General features: G+C 39.8%; 2 protein-coding genes across 9 annotated transcripts; one reads left to right on the top strand and one right to left on the bottom strand.

Annotated features, from left to right (window-relative positions):
- Positions 1–618: 618 nt before the first annotated feature.
- Positions 619–10,587, top strand: FBXW2 (F-box and WD repeat domain containing 2). 6 transcript variants are annotated; one of them, XM_039730700.1, is made up of 7 exons: positions 619–755; positions 2,243–2,752; positions 3,965–4,159; positions 4,958–5,091; positions 5,684–5,770; positions 6,413–6,512; positions 8,020–10,587. In XM_039730700.1, the coding sequence occupies exons 2-7, from the start codon at positions 2,263–2,265 to the stop codon at positions 8,109–8,111; spliced, it is 1,098 nt and encodes a 365-aa protein (XP_039586634.1). In that variant the 5' UTR covers positions 619–755; positions 2,243–2,262; the 3' UTR covers positions 8,112–10,587. The 6 variants fall into 6 exon arrangements, with proteins under 6 accessions (XP_039586634.1, XP_039586630.1, XP_039586636.1 ...); XM_039730696.1 differs by having other exon boundaries at positions 6,413–6,582; XM_039730702.1 differs by having other exon boundaries at positions 626–755; positions 2,335–2,752; positions 6,413–6,582.
- On the bottom strand, positions 9,273–18,281 carry LOC120512417. 3 transcript variants are annotated; one of them, XM_039730704.1, is made up of 4 exons: positions 18,142–18,281; positions 17,567–17,827; positions 14,474–14,553; positions 9,273–12,690 (listed from the first exon to the last, which is right to left on the bottom strand). In XM_039730704.1, the coding sequence occupies exon 4, from the start codon at positions 12,628–12,630 to the stop codon at positions 11,323–11,325; it is 1,308 nt and encodes a 435-aa protein (XP_039586638.1). In that variant the 5' UTR covers positions 12,631–12,690; positions 14,474–14,553; positions 17,567–17,827; positions 18,142–18,281; the 3' UTR covers positions 9,273–11,322. The 3 variants fall into 3 exon arrangements, with proteins under 3 accessions (XP_039586638.1, XP_039586637.1, XP_039586639.1); XM_039730703.1 differs by lacking the exon at positions 14,474–14,553; XM_039730705.1 differs by lacking the exons at positions 14,474–14,553; positions 17,567–17,827 and having other exon boundaries at positions 18,142–18,247.
- Between the last annotated feature and the right edge of the window lie 788 nt (positions 18,282–19,069).

The following is a 19,069-nucleotide window of genomic DNA, read 5'->3' as shown; positions in this document are numbered from 1 at the left end:
AAATGAGTGCAATTCACGATGCTTACTATAAAATCCCGAAATTCTTTGGACCCAGGCAAAGGCAAAACCTGCAATTACAAGGTGAAGACAATAAATGCAAGTTAAGTAAGAAAAAGTAAATTATGTCCAGATTAATCAAGTAAGGGGGATGCAGTTTTCACGTTAGATTTGTGCATGGTTCCACCAACACCGTACCTCTGCCAGAAGGAGAGAGAATACTTGATTTTAAGTCAGTATGATAAACACTAGTGCATTTTTCATCATAATAACTACAGGAATATTCTTAACAAACAGAACTTGCTAAAACCTCGGGTACGAGTGGGAAGCGGCGGAACCCAGCAGGCAGCGGGATTCCTGTGCGAAGCGCCCGGCCCGTCCCCGGCGGCCTCTGGCCGGGCCGGCGGAAGCGGCGGGGCACGATGACGCTGGGGTGCGCCGGAAGCCGCCTGACCGTGAGAGCGACGCGTCGGGGAGCGCCTTCTCTCCGGTGCCGGCGGATCGCCCAGCGCGGGCTTGGCCCAGCCCTCCCTCCCTTCAGCGCCGAGCGGTCGTGAGGCCCTAGTCTCGTCTTGAGAGCGACCCTTCTGTCGTGGGTGCCTGGAGGTTGTGGCGCGGGCTGCGGAAGCGCTGAGAGCCGGTCCTGCCGTGGGAGCGATGGCCGCAGGGAAGCACCCGGCCGTGCTGGACTCCGGGAGTCCGCGCAAGCCGTGGCGACTGCCCGCCGACGGACACCCCGCAGCGGGCTGCTACCTGAGGTGAGCGACGCGGAGCTGCCGGCGGGAGCGGCGCTGAGTCTGCAGTCCTCGCCGTGCTCTTTGCGTGCGGAGGTATATTGGGAGCGGGCGGGGAGAGCGGATAGGGCTGGCTGCGTAGCACCTGGAAAAGAGGCTCGAGCACCGGCTTCAGCGGCCTCACAGCAGCCCTTGATTTCAGTAATAGCTTCACGTATTGAATACAGCAAATGCCTTGGGGCTCACGGAGTTTCTATTCGTAGCCGGCCTATTAGAATTTTTTACTTGCTTTAAAGAGAACACGTGCCTGTTTCAACAGCAACTGTATTCACTGCCATATGTGCTGAGGAAAGCCGGTAAGTGCTGTCTGCAGTAAAAGTTACTGTAATGAATCAACATAGTGATTTAATAGGAGCCGCTGCTTCTGTGCATTTGACATCCAGAATCTTCTTGTTTGTTTTATCAACAATTGCATGCCATGTGCAGCCTTTTACATTGGTGACTGTAATTTTCTGTACTCCTATGCCCTGTTAAGAGGTGTACTCTAAGATCTTCTATGATGGTAAAATGTCTGTATAGAAGTAAGCATGCTGTTGAGTCCCACTCAAATACCTCAGTTCTTTCAGTTTGGTAGTGCTGTGAAATTCAGACAGTTATCTAATGAATTAGACCTTCCAGAAAAAATAAATGTATGTTATTTTTTAACTGTTTACCTGATGTTTAACTTCTTAATCAATGTCCCAGGTCACTGAAGGAACTTGAGATGTCACAGGATAGTATAAGTGCTTTCAGGGAGTGGTATTCAATTTCACAGTTAAGTCTCAGTGGAAATAAACTGAGAAAATAGGAAAAAAAATACAACAACAGGATTTTTAAAATGCATTTAGGTCAAAGTGGTGCAGACTCATCAAAACTGATGCTACACCAGCACAAGTTCAGGTCTTTACCTGCGCCAAATAGAAAGATTAGAAAGACTAACGTATCCTCCAACGCAGTTTGTCAGACATCTCTGTATACTTTTTTAAAAACTAACTAGTTACCTGCTTTATATTTAAAATAGTTCAGGAGGAAGGTATGAGTAAATTATGTTAGCAACTAGCTTATCGCTCTGCTTATGTGTTTTGTTTTTTCCTTTTATCAGAATAATCCATGAGTGAACTCTAAGATAGTGTTTATTGGCTGTAATAGGTGTAAAATGTAAACTAACTCCTACCTTATTGGACTCAGAATTTGAAAGTGTTAATCTGAAACAAGAGATATGTTAACATTCATAATGAATGCTAACATTCACTAGCTACATACAATTTACTTGTAAGTCTGCTGTGGGACAAATGATAGTTCAGGGTGCATGCAAAGGCTGAGTCCTAACCTAAAGAATATTTTGAAAGGCATTTGGTCGCTTCAATCTGTGTGTTAACATGCCATTTGGAATACTTATGTACCAGTAATGAAGATGTGATTCATACCTTATTTTCTGAACGGAACTAATACAGTATTTTGATGTATCACAGGTAAATTTTTCCATAACCTTATGGAGAAAAAGGACTTTGAAGCATGGCTTGATAACATTTCTATTGCATTTCTTTCTCTGACGGACTTGCAGAAAAATGAAACTCTGGATCACCTGATTAGCTTGAGTGGAGCAGTCCAGCTCAGGCACCTCTCCAATAATCTAGAGATTCTACTCAAGAGGGATTTCCTCAAACTTCTTCCATTGGAACTTAGTTTTTATCTGTTAAAATGGCTTGATCCACAGACCTTACTCACATGTTGCCTCGTCTCTAAGCAGTGGAACAAGGTTATAAGTGCCTGTACAGAGGTGTGGCAGACTGCGTGTAAGAATTTGGGTTGGCAGATAGATGATTCTGTTCAGGATCCTCTACATTGGAAGAAGGTTTACCTAAAAGCTATTTTAAGGATGAAGCAACTGAAGGACCACGAAGCCTTTGAGACATCCTCTTTAATTGGACACAGTGCCAGAGTATATGCACTTTACTATAAAGATGGACTTCTGTGTACAGGTAGGAAGGACAGACAACTTGGAAGTCTTAAAATTCTTTGTTTTCTCTTCCCCCTCATAAGATTAATGACAATTTGCTTTTCTTTTACCAGACAAATTATTTTCATAGTGTGAATACAGATGATGATTCAAAATTACTTAATTTTTCTATTTTTTAAACATCTGGTGTACTAATAAACTCATTAGTCACTTTACTAAGAACACAAGGAGACCGATGTCTTTGTTGGATAAAGAAATAGTAACAGTAGGGATCATTGTCCCTGCCAATGGCACGGTGGTTGGAACTAAATGATTTTTAAGGGCCCTTCCAGATTGCTCTATGATTTTTATCATGCTGTTACTTTAAGTAAGCCCATTTGAGAAGTACGGGTATGTTAGCTGTCCTCTTAGACGATAGCTTTCAATTAAAAGGACTTCGGGCTGTGAGAGAACTTCCGTCTCCCAGAGCATGGAAGAAAAAGTCATGTCTTCTTTGAAACAAGGCTGTAAGCACTTTCAGTTCCTAACATAAGTGTTTTATGAAGTGCTGTAAAACTAGATTTAACCTTGCTAGTAGTCTGACTTGCACATAATTTCAGCTTCCTCCCTGAAGAGATTTCAATATTTCAGTTTAAACTTAAGTTACAGACAGAACATAAATGAAAGAATAATAACAGAGTTACAGTGAATCGCTGTCAGAGCATGTTCCAAGGATTTTCCAATCATTTGGTATGACAGTGTTATTCTCAATGTAAGTTGGGAATACTGACTTCAGTCGGTCATTTGCTGGTACATTAGGATTCTTACTAGAAGCCAACAACTAGATTCTAGCCAGTGTTTCACTTACCTACTCAGCAGTGAATGTTATACACAGAAAACAGCATTGTCAAAACTTTCTGACAACTTTTGTACTGAAATCCCCAGGAGAGGAAGCAGATGTAAGGAGTCCAGGGTTTTATTTTGCTCTCCAAAGCTAGCAGTTGAAAAAAGAGGAGCTTCAGGCAGAGAAAAGAAAGTGGCAGGATATGAGGCCTGGTATTCATCTATATTTCAAGGTTTGCTGGAACCCTTTCCTTCCTGGAAGAAACTAAAGTTTGCTGTATAGTCAGTGGCTCTGCAAACCTGAGTAATGTGTCACGTGAACTTCCATGCATCTGTTTCAGTAGACACTATCAGTAACAGGTAGTGCCAGAATCTACCAATCTTGCATTTATCCCATTGTTTTATATTCTAGGATCAGATGACTTGTCTGCAAAACTGTGGGATGTAAGCACAGGTCAGTGCATATATGGTATCCAGACACACACGTGTGCTGCAGTGAAGTTTGATGAACAGAAGCTTGTAACAGGATCTTTCGATAACACAGTAGCCTGTTGGGAATGGAGCTCTGGGGCAAAGACACAACATTTCAGAGGACATACTGGTGCAGGTATGTTGAAATTTGAAAATTGTAATTTCACCAGTGAAGTAAGATATATTGTCATCAAACAAAATATAATTTCAGTTAGCTTTTTGCACATTAGCTTTTTTGGTTTGTTCAGCCTCTGTTCTCTGTCACCTGAGTCCCCTCAGTTGCCATCGACAGGGAGTGACTAGAACAGATATACACTTGTCCTTGAATATGCTAAAGCTTAGCCATGTAGCATTTTGCAATTGCATGGGAGTAACAATAAATGCCATGGTTATTCAGTAGCTTCATGTCTCAAACAGGTGCAGATCTCAGGTAGCAGGGCATACATGGCCACGGCCATTTTTTCTGTTCCCACATTGGACATGAGCTTAAAACGAAGAGCAAAATAGGACCTGGGAATTTGTATTTGCATTGCCCTCATAATTAAATTATTTGTCATGTACTTAGAAATACTGTCAGCTCAGCTGTAGTTTGTTTTTTTTTTTTTCCTTGTCTTTATAAAATACACTAATCCTGTGGAATTGTCTTACTAAAACTCTGGAAATAGGAACCACCTTAAGTTACACTTTGCTACAATCCAGCCATAAAGGAAGCACTGATATACATGCTCTTAATTTGGGCAAAAAACCAGTAATTTCACAATGTAAACTTAGGCATCCAGAGCAATAATTCATTTATATAGTTCAAGAACAATTAAAGATGTAGTAGCATATGAATTTAGAAGCTGCTGAATTCATATAGATACTACTAGTGTCTCAGAGAAAAATGCATGCATAGAGACTGGTAGTCCTTATTTAGTTCCTTCTTTGCTTGAAGTTTTTAGCGTGGATTACAATGATGAACTTGATATTCTGGTCAGTGGCTCTGCAGACTTCACTGTGAAAGTGTGGGCCTTATCAACAGGAACGTGCCTGAATACCCTTACTGGACACACAGAATGGGTCACTAAGGTGGGAATATTGATTTATAATTAAATTTTCCACTAAATTTGTAACATGTTCTAAATTTTTATTTCCTAATCCTAATCCTGCATGTAAATTTAGAATCTGAAGAACATCTGGAAATACTACAAAATAACATTTCAACAGAAAAAATATTTAAGCTGTAATTGAACCTTTCAGACCATTGAAGGTATTTCAATTCCAAAGCTGCTGGGCTAATACTAGGAAGCAGTGTTTTGATTCAAAGACTGAATAAAAACTGGTTCTGAAAGAAGAACGGCTTTAAAAGTTTTGTAAAAAATTGGATTATCTTGATAACAAAAATCTGATCATGAAACAATATTTTTCCTCTGGTTATTTCAGAACTTGAAAGATGAAGGGTGTGACTGTAGAGGTGAAATATGTATGTTTGCTTATTAGTACAGTAAATTATCTCTAGTAGGAACAAGAGGAGTGTAAACTGTAGTTTTCCTTCAGTTGCTAAAAAGTATTTGTACTGCCTTTATACACTATGCAGGTGGTCAGTGAAATGAAAAATGCAAATGAAAATTTTGTTTATTTAACAGCATCAACATAAATCATTACTATCCTTCAATTACAGGTCGTTTTGCAGAAATGCAAAGTAAAATCTCTTATGCATAGTCCTGGGGATTATATTCTCCTAAGTGCAGATAAGTATGAAATCAAGGTATGTACCATATATCATGCATGTATTATTTGGTACATTGGGAAACAAAAAGCTTGAGTGATTTGCTAAAGTTTACAAACAATAGAAGGATTTAGTTTTTCCCCACATTTCCCGCTTTAGAGGCTGCATGCAGAACATGTAACTCTTTGGAAGCTAATTTTTCAATGCTAGCCTTAGCATTTAGTTTTAAATGATAGCTCTACAACAATGGTAATGCAGAGAATCTGTGCTTCCAGGTCATGTCAGTGAAGCAGGTAAATGCAAATACTGTTACTGTTGAGGACTTTGGGCTTGGAAAGTGCTGTAAGTTTGTGGCTATAGAAGTGCTTCATAACTGAAGCACTGTTACATTTGTGTCCCAGTTGGATGGTTGATTTTTTTTTCCCATTCTTTAAAGTACCCATTTTCACTGGGAATTTTTTTTGCTAGTAACATGTGCTGCACCAATACTGTAAGACAAGTCACTTGATGTTTGAGGAATTGATGTTCCTACATGAAAAACATAAATATTTCTGAAAAAAACTCATGCACACATTTACCTGATGCTTAAAAAAAGACTGTGAGGCTTGCTCTATTTATGTGACAGTTTTTATGGGTTATAATATGAAGTTTTTATGGTCTTAAACTGTGTTTTAATTGTAGATTTGGCCTATTGGAAGGGAAATAAACTGCAAATGCTTAAGAACACTGTCTGTTTCTGAAGACCGCAGCATCTCCCTACAGCCCAGGCTGCACTTTGATGGTAAATACATAGTGTGCAGTTCAGCACTAGGATTATACCAGTGGGACTTTGCCAGCTATGATATTCTCAGGTAAACTGTTCAGTTTAGGATCAGTCTTCATTAAATAAAAAAGAAGTAATTTACCAGTTTTAATTTACCTTAAATGTGGACCAAAAGCATCTTGAATAAAATCCTGTAAACATTTTGCTTTACACATATCGAGTGGTTTAATTCTAATCTTGTCATTTGATAATATGAATCATTTCATTGTTGTTTTGGTTTCTGGCCACATGCTAGTTCTCTTCCGTATTTTCATTCTGTAAGCTGAAGTGTTTCTGTATAGACTTAAACCAGACTGCAATACTGTAGTTGGGAATGTGGAAATGTAGTGATGCAGAGCTAATGTTACCATGGAGACTGCTATACAGAGAACCAAGCAGGAATTTCTGGGGGTACTTTGATGGGACAAGAAATTAAAAAGACTCTTTTTCCTTATAGTACTACTGATCTGTCACTTCTTCTAATGTTGTGGAATGACAGTGAAATCTATCAGACTGCAATAAGGGACCAAACATGATGGCATTCCATTTCCACATAAAGAATCAGGCTGTATGAGTTGGAAATGGTGGCATCAAAGATAGTTACTAACTAAAGAAAAAAAAAAGCATTTTAGAACTGCTAGCAGACTTCTTAATTCAAATAGCCTGAATAATTGTGGATATTTGAAAGATCTCCAGAAATGCTTCTTATGAGTAAGAATAACTGAGTAATTTCACCTCTTAGTTTACCCTCCCATCTTTCAAAACAGAAAGATGGTCTCTTACTGCTGAGAGCAGATTTTCATCCCCACACATTTTGCTGCCTCAGTTCTTTGCTTTATGGTATGATCAAACATGCAGGCAGTTGTGGAAGACTCAACTCTTCAGTTTCTGTTCCAAGTTTTATTTATTAAGGGAAGACATCATAAAGGTGTTGGGGAACTTAAAAATACTTTTATTTCTCCCCATGGTTAATTTAACATAAAACATCAGTAAAACAGCACTCTAAGGACCAGTCTTGGATGATTTATCTGACCTGCTTATCACAAGAAGGCGTGTCTATGTTTCACTTCTGCCTTTTACAGGGGTGATCAAAAGAATATTAACAGCTTTTACCTCTTAGTGTAAAGATACTGAGGCATGAAATCCCTATGGAAATTTACTGTAAAACACAAGTACATTTGCTCTTTCATTTGTATGTGGAAATGGCTGTTTTTTTCTTGAGCTCTGCAGAATAATCCGCTTCAAACCTTAGCTTTCACTTATGTTCAGATGGGTCTGTCCTGAATGCATAAAGTCAGAAGTGAAACCACAGGCCCTGACTGTGGCTAAGTGTTCAGTTGCTTAAGTTGAAAGATTTGCATACAGTTCTTTCTAAATTACTTCAGAATGATGAATTTAGACGCATTTTTTGTAGACACACAGGATTTGCTTTAGTAATTCAAGCTCATGACAAGGGAGATTCTAACACTGTTTTCTTGTCTTCTAGGGTTATCAAACCTCCAGACTTCTCAAATGTGTCGTTGCTGGGCTTTGGAGAGATATTTGCTCTACTGTTTGACAACAGATACCTGTACATAATGGACTTGAGGACAGAAAAACTGATAAGCCGCTGGCCTTTACCAGAATATAGAAAGTCAAAGAGAGGTTCAAGCTTCTTGGCTGGTGAAATGTCTTGGTTAAATGGACTAAATGGCCAAAATGATACGGGCTTGGTTTTTGCCACCAGTATGCCAGACCATAGTATCCATTTGGTGTTATGGAAAGAACATGGCTGAAAAGCTCACACATACAGAATCTTCAGGAATTGATGGCCTATCAGCAGTGTGTCCATAAAACAAGACTTTGCATGAACCAAAGTTGCACATCCAATGGTATCATCATGCAATGCACAATCATTTACTTTTATGTGGGCATTTGGGAATGGGTTGTTTTGGAAATAATGCAATGCAGCATGCTAACAGTATTCACCACAAATTTTTGTCTATATTCATGTTTAAATATACCTATTTGGGCTCTGAAGTATAGCTTGTAATGTTTAAACCATTCAAATCTACTACCAAGTCTGAAATCAAGTTGTGCTTGACCTGACTTCTGACCTTTTTTTTTGTTGTTGAAACAGAAGGTGAAGCTACTGTTTTAGAACCATAGGCTTTTGTACGTCTAACAGCAAATACTGGTTGCAGTGCATGGCTGCTTAACAAAAATGAGAAAACAGCAAACCCTCTCTCTCTCCAGAATCTTTGTCTTCAAAATGTTTTTCCATATGATAGCTTTAAATACTTAGCCTTTGACACAGAAGAATCAAACAAGTCCTTTAACAAATATTTTTCCACATTTTTGTGCTATTTGACATGTCGTTAAAAGTTGTATCTACATCACATGCTTTAGAAATGCTTTAGGTTGACCTACCTTCCTTCCTGCCTTCCCTCCCTCCCGCCTTAATGTCATTTGTTTTTTACACAACTTGAAAACATGGGTTTTCATGAAAATTGGTTCATGCCCTTGAAAAGACAAAATTGTCTAGCATTACTAGTGTGATTTTTTTCTTCCCATTATTCAAGGAGACCTGATTTCATACTTAATACTGAATGAAGGCCACAATTCCCAAATGTATGTGGTATTAATTACACCAGTGAAGGAGAGTTCTCATATGCAAGAATTAGGATTTGAGGATGCGATAGGAGTTGCTTAAAGTCACAGTGGAACAATCTCTTAAATACAAAGCCAGACTCTTAAGCATTCAGTTTTTCCACCTTTACTCACATCAATTTACGTTGAAAAATGTTGTCTGTACTCAAGAATTTTATCAAGCAGAAGCCAAATTCACAACTCCATTCAAACTGCACTGTGTGGGGCATAAATGATGAGCTCACAAAAGTGAGCTTTTTTTGTCTCACTCCTAAGTGAAGAAAGCCTCCGTGAAAAAGAATGTTTTCAGTAACTTAACTTCAATAATTTATCTTGAAACCCAGTTCTCATCATTCTTATTGTGGGAGTAACATTACAGTATCATTGTGATGTGTGCTTCTGAAGGAACCACCTATACAGCACTGCATTAACTTTGAAAGACTGAGGCATGCCAGAAATGTCCTTGTTTCCAAATCAGCAAATCAGAAAAACTTGGTTAACTACTTCTTTTAGTGACCTTGATTATACAGAGTCCACAGAGAGGTGGAGTGCAAGATGGCTGAGAAACAGACCTAAGCTGAGCCCTCCAGATGGGAAAATGGTGGGCATGGGATGGGGAGGCACTGCTACTGTCTCCAGCTAACTAGTAAATGATAAAGAAATCAGTGTCAGACTGATTTTGGCATCTTGCAGCAAGACAATGGTCAATGGTTCTTGTGACAAGAGGAATTCTCCACAGTGAGTTTATTTTAAGACTGAAACAGGTTGCTCAGCCTTCCTAGACAATGCCAGGGAGTTGGACTTTCAGATGCCCCTTCTAAACAATGAGTCTGAAATTTTACATGGACCTGTTGCCACACAAGATTGTATGACTGATAGCAGCAGGTATCTCATATCCTAACACAGCTGCCAGTTTGTTGATAAAGACTGGGAGATGCTACAGTCACTGTGCATCGAAGTAAAAGTTACCTTTGGACATAGATAAAGGAACGACAGCATGAAACTAATGTAGAAATTTTAAAAAGCATACTTGCTCTCACACACTTCTGTCTGACACCAGTGTCAGGCTATTGCTGCCTTCAGATGTACCTTCAGTAGGAAGGTATGAGTATATTGCCACAACACATGCAATGCATGTAGTTCTGGGGGCTTGTCAAACTGAAACTGAAACTGAAACTGTGAAACAGAAGTGAGCAAATGGCTCTTCTGTTTGCTTCGGTTTCCACCTAGCCCTTCAGCAAAAGTCACTACTTAGCACTATTTCCAGACAGAGGCTGGAAAAAATGCAGCTTCTATACCCTCACACCTACTAAGGAAGCAATATAAATCAACTTACCTATCACATAAAGGACTAAAATCCAACTTGTGTCTAAATTTCATATAACATTTTCTAATGAGGCTTCAAGATGCCAGAAAAAAAAAAAAACCCAACAAAATATTACATTTCATAAAAGTTGTTTGGCCATCTATTTTTTCCTCCTTGAAATAGGTTCTTTTTGGTTCACAAAATTATCTTTTTCATTAAGATGAATCTCTGTCCCTTTCCTCTACACAACTCAGCACTTACCGCTTCAGTAATTCAGAACAGGTGCAATCACTCTTCTCAAACTTACATGTCTCCAAAGCCCAGTAGAACAAGACATTTTTTATCAGCAAAACTCCAACTGCTGTGTTTAGTGTTACAATCCATCACATTTTTAACATACACTATTTCCAAGAATATAAGGGGTGGTTTTTTCACAATTGAAAGAAAGATTGTACTCAATTACTTGTCTACTTTTTACTCAAATTGACGCATACAAATTTAGTACACAGTGACATACAAACTGCAAGAATTAAGCAATGCTACCTTTAATACTAGTGATTGTATTTGTACTTTTTGTACATAGGTTGAAAATGGTATTGCATTATTTGAATCAGTTGACAAATACTGATTTTAATTATTTACTGAAAACAAATTGTACATTTCTCAGAAGAGGTATTGCAATCTGCATTGATCATTGGTATCATTAAATGATTCATGGCTTTGCTACAGATTCCCTAAATAATTGCAGAAAAATGTAGACTCCATGTGGAAATCAATGTCATGTGATTTTTAAATTATATCCTGTCTTCCCACAATACAGGTAGCCCTCCACTTTCACTCCCTATAACTGAAGTTTCAATTTTGAGTTTGCAGCATGGTTTGAGATAGAACCTTGTTAACATTCATGATTAATGATGAGTTATATCTCCACAGTGTTGTATCCCTGATGAGAGATTCTCGGGGAAGGTTTTCTTGAAGGCCCTTCCGACAGTGATAAATGAGGGCAACATCCATGGGAACATTCACACTGTTCCCATAAGCACGTAGGACAGAATGGACTGAAGTCTGAATCACCTTTCGTGGATCAACTATCATTTTCCTGGGATTGATTACATCTTTCCTGTCAGGCTCTCTGTATACATGCTGTAATATGTTAACACCTGGCAGAGTATTCCAAGATGAAATGTTGAACATGTGAGAAAATACAGTTTCTGGGAAGATATGGTTCTCAAAGAGGAAAACACTAGTCCCTGGGTTTTGCTCCTGAAGACTGTTCATCATTGTTTTCCAGTCTGGGTGTTTAAGGGGAAGAATTATTTCATCAGCATCATTAAGGACCACAAACTTGCTCTTTTCCATGTTACGGTATATACAGTCATTTAGAGCCGTGATTTGTCCATAGTAGCCAATGTGTGTCCCGTCCTGCATGTAGCGCCAATTAGAAGAAACCCTGAGGTGTGAGTTTATTGGCCAGGGAATTACCTCAACAGTTCCTTCTTCTATATAAAACTTCAAGACTTTCTCCATCAGATGGCTACAGTTGTTCTTATAGATCACCACTTTCTGTACTCCAAGAATCTTATACATTTCCATACTCTGTATAAACTGCAAGACATTGTTGTAGTTTCCAAACATGGCAGAAATGCACACGGTGAAGTCAACAGAAAAGGTCTCAGGCTCGCGATTCTTAATTTCAAACCTCGGCAGCTGGTCAATATTTCCATATGGAGACTGATGAATTGATACATGTGTTGGATCACAATTTTTAGGTTCCAAACAAACTATATCTGTTGCACCATAAGGGAATCCAAATCTGTCTGAGTGAACATCAATTTTTGCTTTTGATACATATATCTTTCCATTGCCCTGACAGCAGAACCAGCAGTACAGCTGTTTTACATCTTCATGGTGAACAATCCCAATCACACGAGTGACTTTGCTTTCTCTGTCATCAAAGTATGGGGATATAATAAAAGTTTTGTTACCTTCTAATGCTGTTATTGTGCTAATGGCAATTTTCCCTCTACATCTTCTACCTTCTTGAATTACTTTTGGCTGATGAGAAAGTCTCTGTAACTTCAGATAAGAAACTGCAAGCATTGAAGTTACAGTCATAATGCACACAGCTGCAGCAAAGTAAGATTTTTTCCCAGCACACAACATTTTGAACGTATCTAAATGTCCATGCAAATTTCGTTGTCCTTGTACTTTATGCTGCCTTATCTGCAGAAAAGAAAAGGCTGTATGAGATAATACTGACCCACGATCATTGCTCAAGAATTTCACAAACAAGATGGGGGTAAGTCTCTATCACAGTGCACTGACTTACTCAGAGACCCAGCTACTGTGTTTTTATAAAAAAACAGACAGAGAACATGCATTTAATGATATGTACGATATGTGACACTGAATGCCTCTATTTGTCAAATGTGTGGAGCAGTTTCTCTACATGGAGGGTTCTGTAGAAGAATATAACAGAGGTCTATATACAGCAATACAAGGAGTATTTTTTTTTTCAAGAAACCAAATTTTAGAGTATCCAATTTAATAACTAGGCAGTAATTCTTAAAGCAAAGCAAAACTTTTCTTTTTTTCCACCTACACTGTATGTATGTAAATTATGTTTAAAAAAACCAAACTCAACCAGACTTCTCATAGACAAGAATTAATCAAGTTCATAATAAATAGGCTAATTAGGAATTACATGATGGTCCAGATATAATCACAAATTTATGAATTCCCAAACTTTCAGATCACCACAGATGAGACCATACACACAGAGGAAAGTCAATTCATACAATCTAGCAAGGGCAGGTGAAATCAATGCAGGTGTAAAACTCAGTTTGCCACTCTACCCTACATAACCCTGTACGAGGCAGGAGCTGCAGGAAAGGTCATCTCATATTAATGCTTACTAGAGATCTGAGCCTCTTCACACTGGATCAATGCTGTCTCAGCTCCTGGCGTGATTTGGGGGTGAGGGCTTAAAACTCTTGCTGCTGCAGGAACAGGTAGGCAGTCCTGAGTGACTGGATAACCGAAGTCTTCAGCAGCATTTGTGCTAGCAAGTGCCAGCGCCTGAGTGGGAGTTTATGCCACTCTCAAGCACTAATTTCTGCAAGTGGAGCCTAGATAAAAGTTTTCTCTACAAATTCATCTTTAGGTACTCAGATATGATCCATAAACAGACAAGTCTCCTCAAAGGCCTGCTTGTACCACAGAGATTCTTGGGGAAAAAAGGTGTCCCAGATTAATTAAATTCATGTCAGATCAGAAAACTGCATTGGTAGAAGAGAGTTTCCCCAACTGCCAGCAGGAAGTGTGTAGTAAAATGCCAGGATGGAATGAACTGATGCTATTGCATAAGACGACAAAAATGTTTCTAGCAGGTGAAAAATAATTGCCTGTGCCCTCAAAATAATGTACCACATTTTCACAATTGCTATTTCATGAAAAAGTGAACTAGGAAGAACCACAGTTACAACACACTCCTGAAAATGTCCCATATGCCAAGGCTGAAGTGATTTACAGCAGCCTTTGCTAGCTACCAAGAAACTGCTTTTCAGAAGAGAATAGTCATAGGGGCACTGAAAATCTCACTACATCACACTAGGCACCAAGCAGAAAAGAAAGCACTGACTCTTCTATCTCTGAAATGGAGATAGTATCCCCATAAGGCCTTAAAATTGACAGCAGAACAGCAAATACATGGTAAGAATCTGCTACTGCCATACGACTTCCAGCTGGAGATTTGTGACTGAAAGCAACTCAAACATTTTAAGTCTTTTTATGATACGTTCTGAAGTACACGTTTCCCCCAAGCATTCTTATTCCAAGGTTGTTATATATTTTAGCGTTTTTACAAAGAGAAGGTCACTTTTAACATTCTTCCCCTTGGTTTCATCTATTTATGACTTAATATATTGATCTATCTTACAGAATAACTATTTTTAATTAAAGAAATATCAAAACACATCAACAGTAAATAACAAAATAAATGTATTACCTGTTCTTTCTTCTGCTTTTTCTAGCAATAAATAACAAGAAAAAAAAATATCTTTTCAATTGCATTTCGAACAGCAAACACTGGAAAGGAAAAAGTACCTTTTATAGTAGCAGAGTGGGGCTCTGTTTAGTCCTCCCTTCATTTTTTTTGCTAAGTTATTTTGCTAAAGTAATCTACTAATTGTTTATTTTAAACAGATAAAAACTTAAATACTTTTAAGGTAAATTGCAGTAATTGTTCAATACAGAACAATACTGTGAGGATAAAAACTGGCACAATACCTAAGATACTTCCTGGCACATTTTATTTCACATAGCTGTTGCTCTTTTAATGTCAGTAACAGCCACACCTACCAGAAAAACAAGTTTCCCTTCTCTTGAGCAAAGTACACACAGTTGTGTTGCAATAACTTAATGCAAGTTACAAATGAGTATGGAGATGTTGAAGAAAATCAAACATTTTTCATGGATTTTTTAAGGCTACTTAAGTTTTCTTCTGAAAATTAATCATGAATGTTGATATAAACCCAGTTCACACACATACTTAAAAAGAACTAGAAAAATAGACTATATATATCTGCATTTCTTGGACAAATATTTTTTTCATAACATGCTATAAGGCCTAGCTAGAACATGTAGATACAAATTCTGATTAGGAACTGTGAGAGTGCTGAAACAACAGTGAGTTCTAGAAGCTAAGAAAAAGAGCAAAATCAAGAGTTCAAAGACACACAGAGCACTGACTCTTAAAGAAAAGAAATATGTAGTTATTTGATGAATGAAATTCATGGTTTCCTCAACACAACTCATTAATTTTGCTCTCCTGAAATAAACAGCAGAAATATGCAGTCATAAAATACATTAAGTCAGTATAATTAAAAACATTACATTTATATTTCCTCACTATAGAAAGGGTAAAATGGCAAATTTTAACTTTAAAAGTATGCTTTCAGTATATTTAAATGCTCTTCTTTTATAGTAACAATTAATTTAGATTTTGCATTTTTTAATTCCAATTACTATACAAGTAAGCATGACACAAATTATGCAGATTTGCTTGAATACTAAATTTACCTAATGGTATCGATGGCTTCTTTGCAGCATTCCAAATAACTGTAAACAGACTTTCTTCCTCCCCACCGCCCTGACAGACTGCAGTAGTATTACCTCCTCATCTTCATGTTCATTACCTTTTGATTCAACACCATTGTTTCTTATGACATGGTTTTACCTTTCATTGAACTGTCTTCCTTCACCAACTGTTTCTCTGCAGTTGGCTCAGTTTCCATTACTCTCTAGTACAGGAGACTAGAAATGTCTGTACCTTATCCATTTGAGTGTGGCAAGTTAACAAGCCCTCATCATTGTTAGAAATTTTCCTTCTTAATGTGTGCTAGGATTACATTTTTTGGAGATGCAACATATTGCACAGATACATCTGAGCTTGTCATCAGCCTACAACTGATATATCTGCCCAGTCAGTCAGGCAAGTGCAGTTACACAATGTTTTCTTCTGCAGCAAGGTCATAATAAAGAGCTCTTGTCACGGTTAGAATCACAGAATGGCTTGGGTTGGACAGGACTTTAAAATATCTAGTCCAAATCCCCTTGCTGTAGGTGAGATCTTTTGCTAGACTGAGCTGCTCAAATTAATAATGTTTCTCCGTATTTTGTTGGTCACAGTCCTGCTAAAATGTACTCTAAAACCTTGTATGGGACCAAGAACACACTTTAAAACTTTCATATATTGAAATCATCTTTATTTCCCCATCCTAAACCAAGGAATCACTCATGCTCTAGCCACACTGTACCACTATGCTCACAACACATTTATTAATCTCCCATTACAGGTTCTTCCAATAGCTTGTCTTTTTAGAATTTTGAAATTCTTTTTTTTTTTTTTGTATCGCCTTCAAATTGGATGTTGCTATTACCTTTGCTGTCCAACTTCTATTTTCAGACCTTCCTTTCCAACATCTTTCTAAAACCCTCCACAACTAGCACTGTCCTTACTGAAAGCTGGTACCAATTGCTAATTTAGCTCAAGAATCATTCCTGAGAAATAATTAATCTCCCTCACATGCTCTATGCATTATGGCCTTCCTTTGTTTTGTTCGCATGGAGAAGGCTGCCAACTATTTATGCTGCTCATTTCAATATCTTGACAACGTTTACATTGTATTAAGTTTTTCATAACTCTCATCTTATTACTTTATCTCCCAATCTAGGGTAAGGATAGAGGGCAAGTAACAAGAGGTGACTGCAGTTTGAGTTGTTAATATGAAGTATTAGCTTTAGCAGTATAAGAACAATAAACAACCTAATCCTTGTTTATCCAGGGTCCAATTAAAAACCCCCCACCAGAAAAACAGGCTTACAAAACTTACCATTTTTGAAAAAATATTATTCTCTATAGTTTATGATTTTTGTCAAAGGCAAAACCACAGATCACTGTGTTATTAACACAGCGTTAATATTAACAAATATGAACAATAATTTACCATCTTTATCTCAACTGCCTGTTGTTAATCTTTTGATAGCTTACTTTTTTCAGAAAGGTTCTTTGACACACCAGGTGTCCTTCCTCTCTTATAAGATCCAAAGTCCAAAGCATATTGTTTGAAGGATTAAACTGAACGCAGTATTTTTCCACCAATAAAATACTATTCTAAAAAAATTAGTGTCTATTTATATTCTAAATACAAAGACAGTAAGCCAGAACAATATACAGTGTTGTCATACAACTGTCAACATACAGTTTTTTTACTTATTTTGTGCTATTAGAACTGACAAACGCCACACTTCCTGTATACTCAGAAACTTCCCCATTATAATCTGCTGTACATCCGTAAGCCAAACTCCTCCTATTGTAAACATTTAAACTTTGTGTCCTTTGAAAATCAAACACATTGGGCAAAACAAAAACTACATGACATTTCAAAGACTGTTATTTCAAATTTTTTCTTTCACACTCTGCTTTTTTAGCTGGGGCCGAGTTAACTTTCTTCCTAGTAGCTAGCAGGGTGCTGTGTTCTGAGACCAAAGCAAGTGCTTCAAACACACTGATGTTTAGCTATCACTGAATAGTACTTACACAGAGTCAAGGCCACCTCTGCTTCTCCTGTGGCTCCTGTCCCAGGAATTGGATGGCACAAGAAGTTTGCATGGAACACAGCCGGGACTTCTGAACCAACCAACCAAAGACCTATTCCACACCGCATGATGCCATGCTCAACCATCTAAGCTGGAGGAAGGAGAAAGGAGGAAACACACGACATGACGGCATAGGGCTTCCCGAGTCACTGCTAAACCGGATGAAGTCGTGCTTTCCTGGAAATGGCTAGAAACATGCCTGCTAAGAGGACACAATGGATAGATTACACATTCTATTTTACATGCTGCTTTGCTTTACCCTTTATCCTGTCTTTATCTCAGGGGAAACCCACAGGATTTCCCACGTCTGCCTTTCTGATTCTATCCCCATCCCACTGCAAGAGGAAGGGTGAGCCTTGAGCTGCCTGCCCGGATTAACTCACAACACACACTGGAACTATGCTTTGGAGGAGTTTTGCATTCTTCAAATCTAAAGTTAACCTCCACCCTCAGTACGAATTCAGACAGAGACTCAGAAAACCTGCTTTGGACAATTAATAGGTACCTTTAACTTACCGTTAAGCGGTTAACCCCACTACTGAAAAATAATGCTACAGCTGATCACCATCCTCCTATTTCTTGAGTGGAAATAAAAGCCCGAATCCGTCGCGCCTCTCCCGCGAGCGCTGCCAGCCACAGGACGCCGAGCAGGCGCCGCTGCCCGAGCTGCGCTTCGGCGGCGGCAGGTTCACCGCGCTCGCAGAGCCGGCAGCGCGCCGCTTCCCGTCCCGCGGGGCCCGCCCCTCCGGCGCGGGGCGTGGGCGGCGGCGCCGGAGCCCCGTGCGGAGCTGGCTCGGCGCCGTTGGAGCCCCTGTGTCTCGTACCTGGGTCCCTCTGCGGTACCGACAGCAGCACCCACAACACGGCTCCGCGGCCCGGTTGTGGCGGGAGCGCTGCGTCCTCTCACCTCTCACCCGGGAAGGCAGCGGCGGCCGTGGCCGCGGAGACCCCGGCCGTACCTCAGGTAGAGCCCCCGCCCGGCGTGGTCCGGGCGGGGCCGATCGCGCTTGGAGCGGCTTCTCGTCGCTTCGAACCGCGGTGGCGCCTCCGCGACTTGCTGTGCACCGTCGGTGGGCGAGCGGCCCCGCCGCAGCGCGGCTCCGGGGGTCTTGTTCGGCGAGCGACGGGGAGTCCGCCTCGGACGGAGGGATCCCCACTGGCGCGGGCGGCAGCCTCCCCCACCACGCCTCTGGCCTCTCCGCCACTCCCAGGTGCCCCGAGGCTTTGGTGACGGAGGCCCCCTGTAAGACCACGAATGGGGAACGCGGCGGCCCCTGGACGCTAATGCATCTTGGAGAGCAGAGCCTGCCCGTCCCGCCGCAGATCCGCACGCCAGCGGCTCCGGAGCGCTGATTACTCAGGTCCACAGGCTGTGCCCGGGGGGAACGCTCCCACACACCACATCCTGGAAATGAACGGCATAGGCGGCACAAGTGCAAAAGAA

This window comes from Passer montanus, unplaced genomic scaffold (genome assembly GCF_014805655.1).
Source record: "Passer montanus isolate IOZ18808 unplaced genomic scaffold, ASM1480565v1 scaffold73, whole genome shotgun sequence".
NCBI classification, from domain to species: domain Eukaryota; kingdom Metazoa; phylum Chordata; class Aves; order Passeriformes; family Passeridae; genus Passer; species Passer montanus.
This window is presented reverse-complemented; position numbering and strand designations above follow the sequence as displayed.

What these genes read in the sequence shown, in the direction of transcription:
- FBXW2 (XM_039730696.1), top strand. Translation starts at nt 2,263, where the DNA reads ATGGAGAAAAAGGACTTTGAAGCATGGCTTGATAACATTTCTATTGCA. An exon ending in AGATGGACTTCTGTGTACAG is followed by an intron (nt 2,753 to 3,964) that starts GTAGGAAGGACA and finishes TTTATATTCTAG; the next exon opens with GATCAGATGACTTGTCTGCA. An exon ending in GCCAGCTATGATATTCTCAG is followed by an intron (nt 6,583 to 8,019) that starts GTAAACTGTTCA and finishes CTTGTCTTCTAG; the next exon opens with GGTTATCAAACCTCCAGACT.
- LOC120512417 (XM_039730704.1), bottom strand. Translation starts at nt 12,630, where the DNA reads ATGTTGTGTGCTGGGAAAAAATCTTACTTTGCTGCAGCTGTGTGCATT.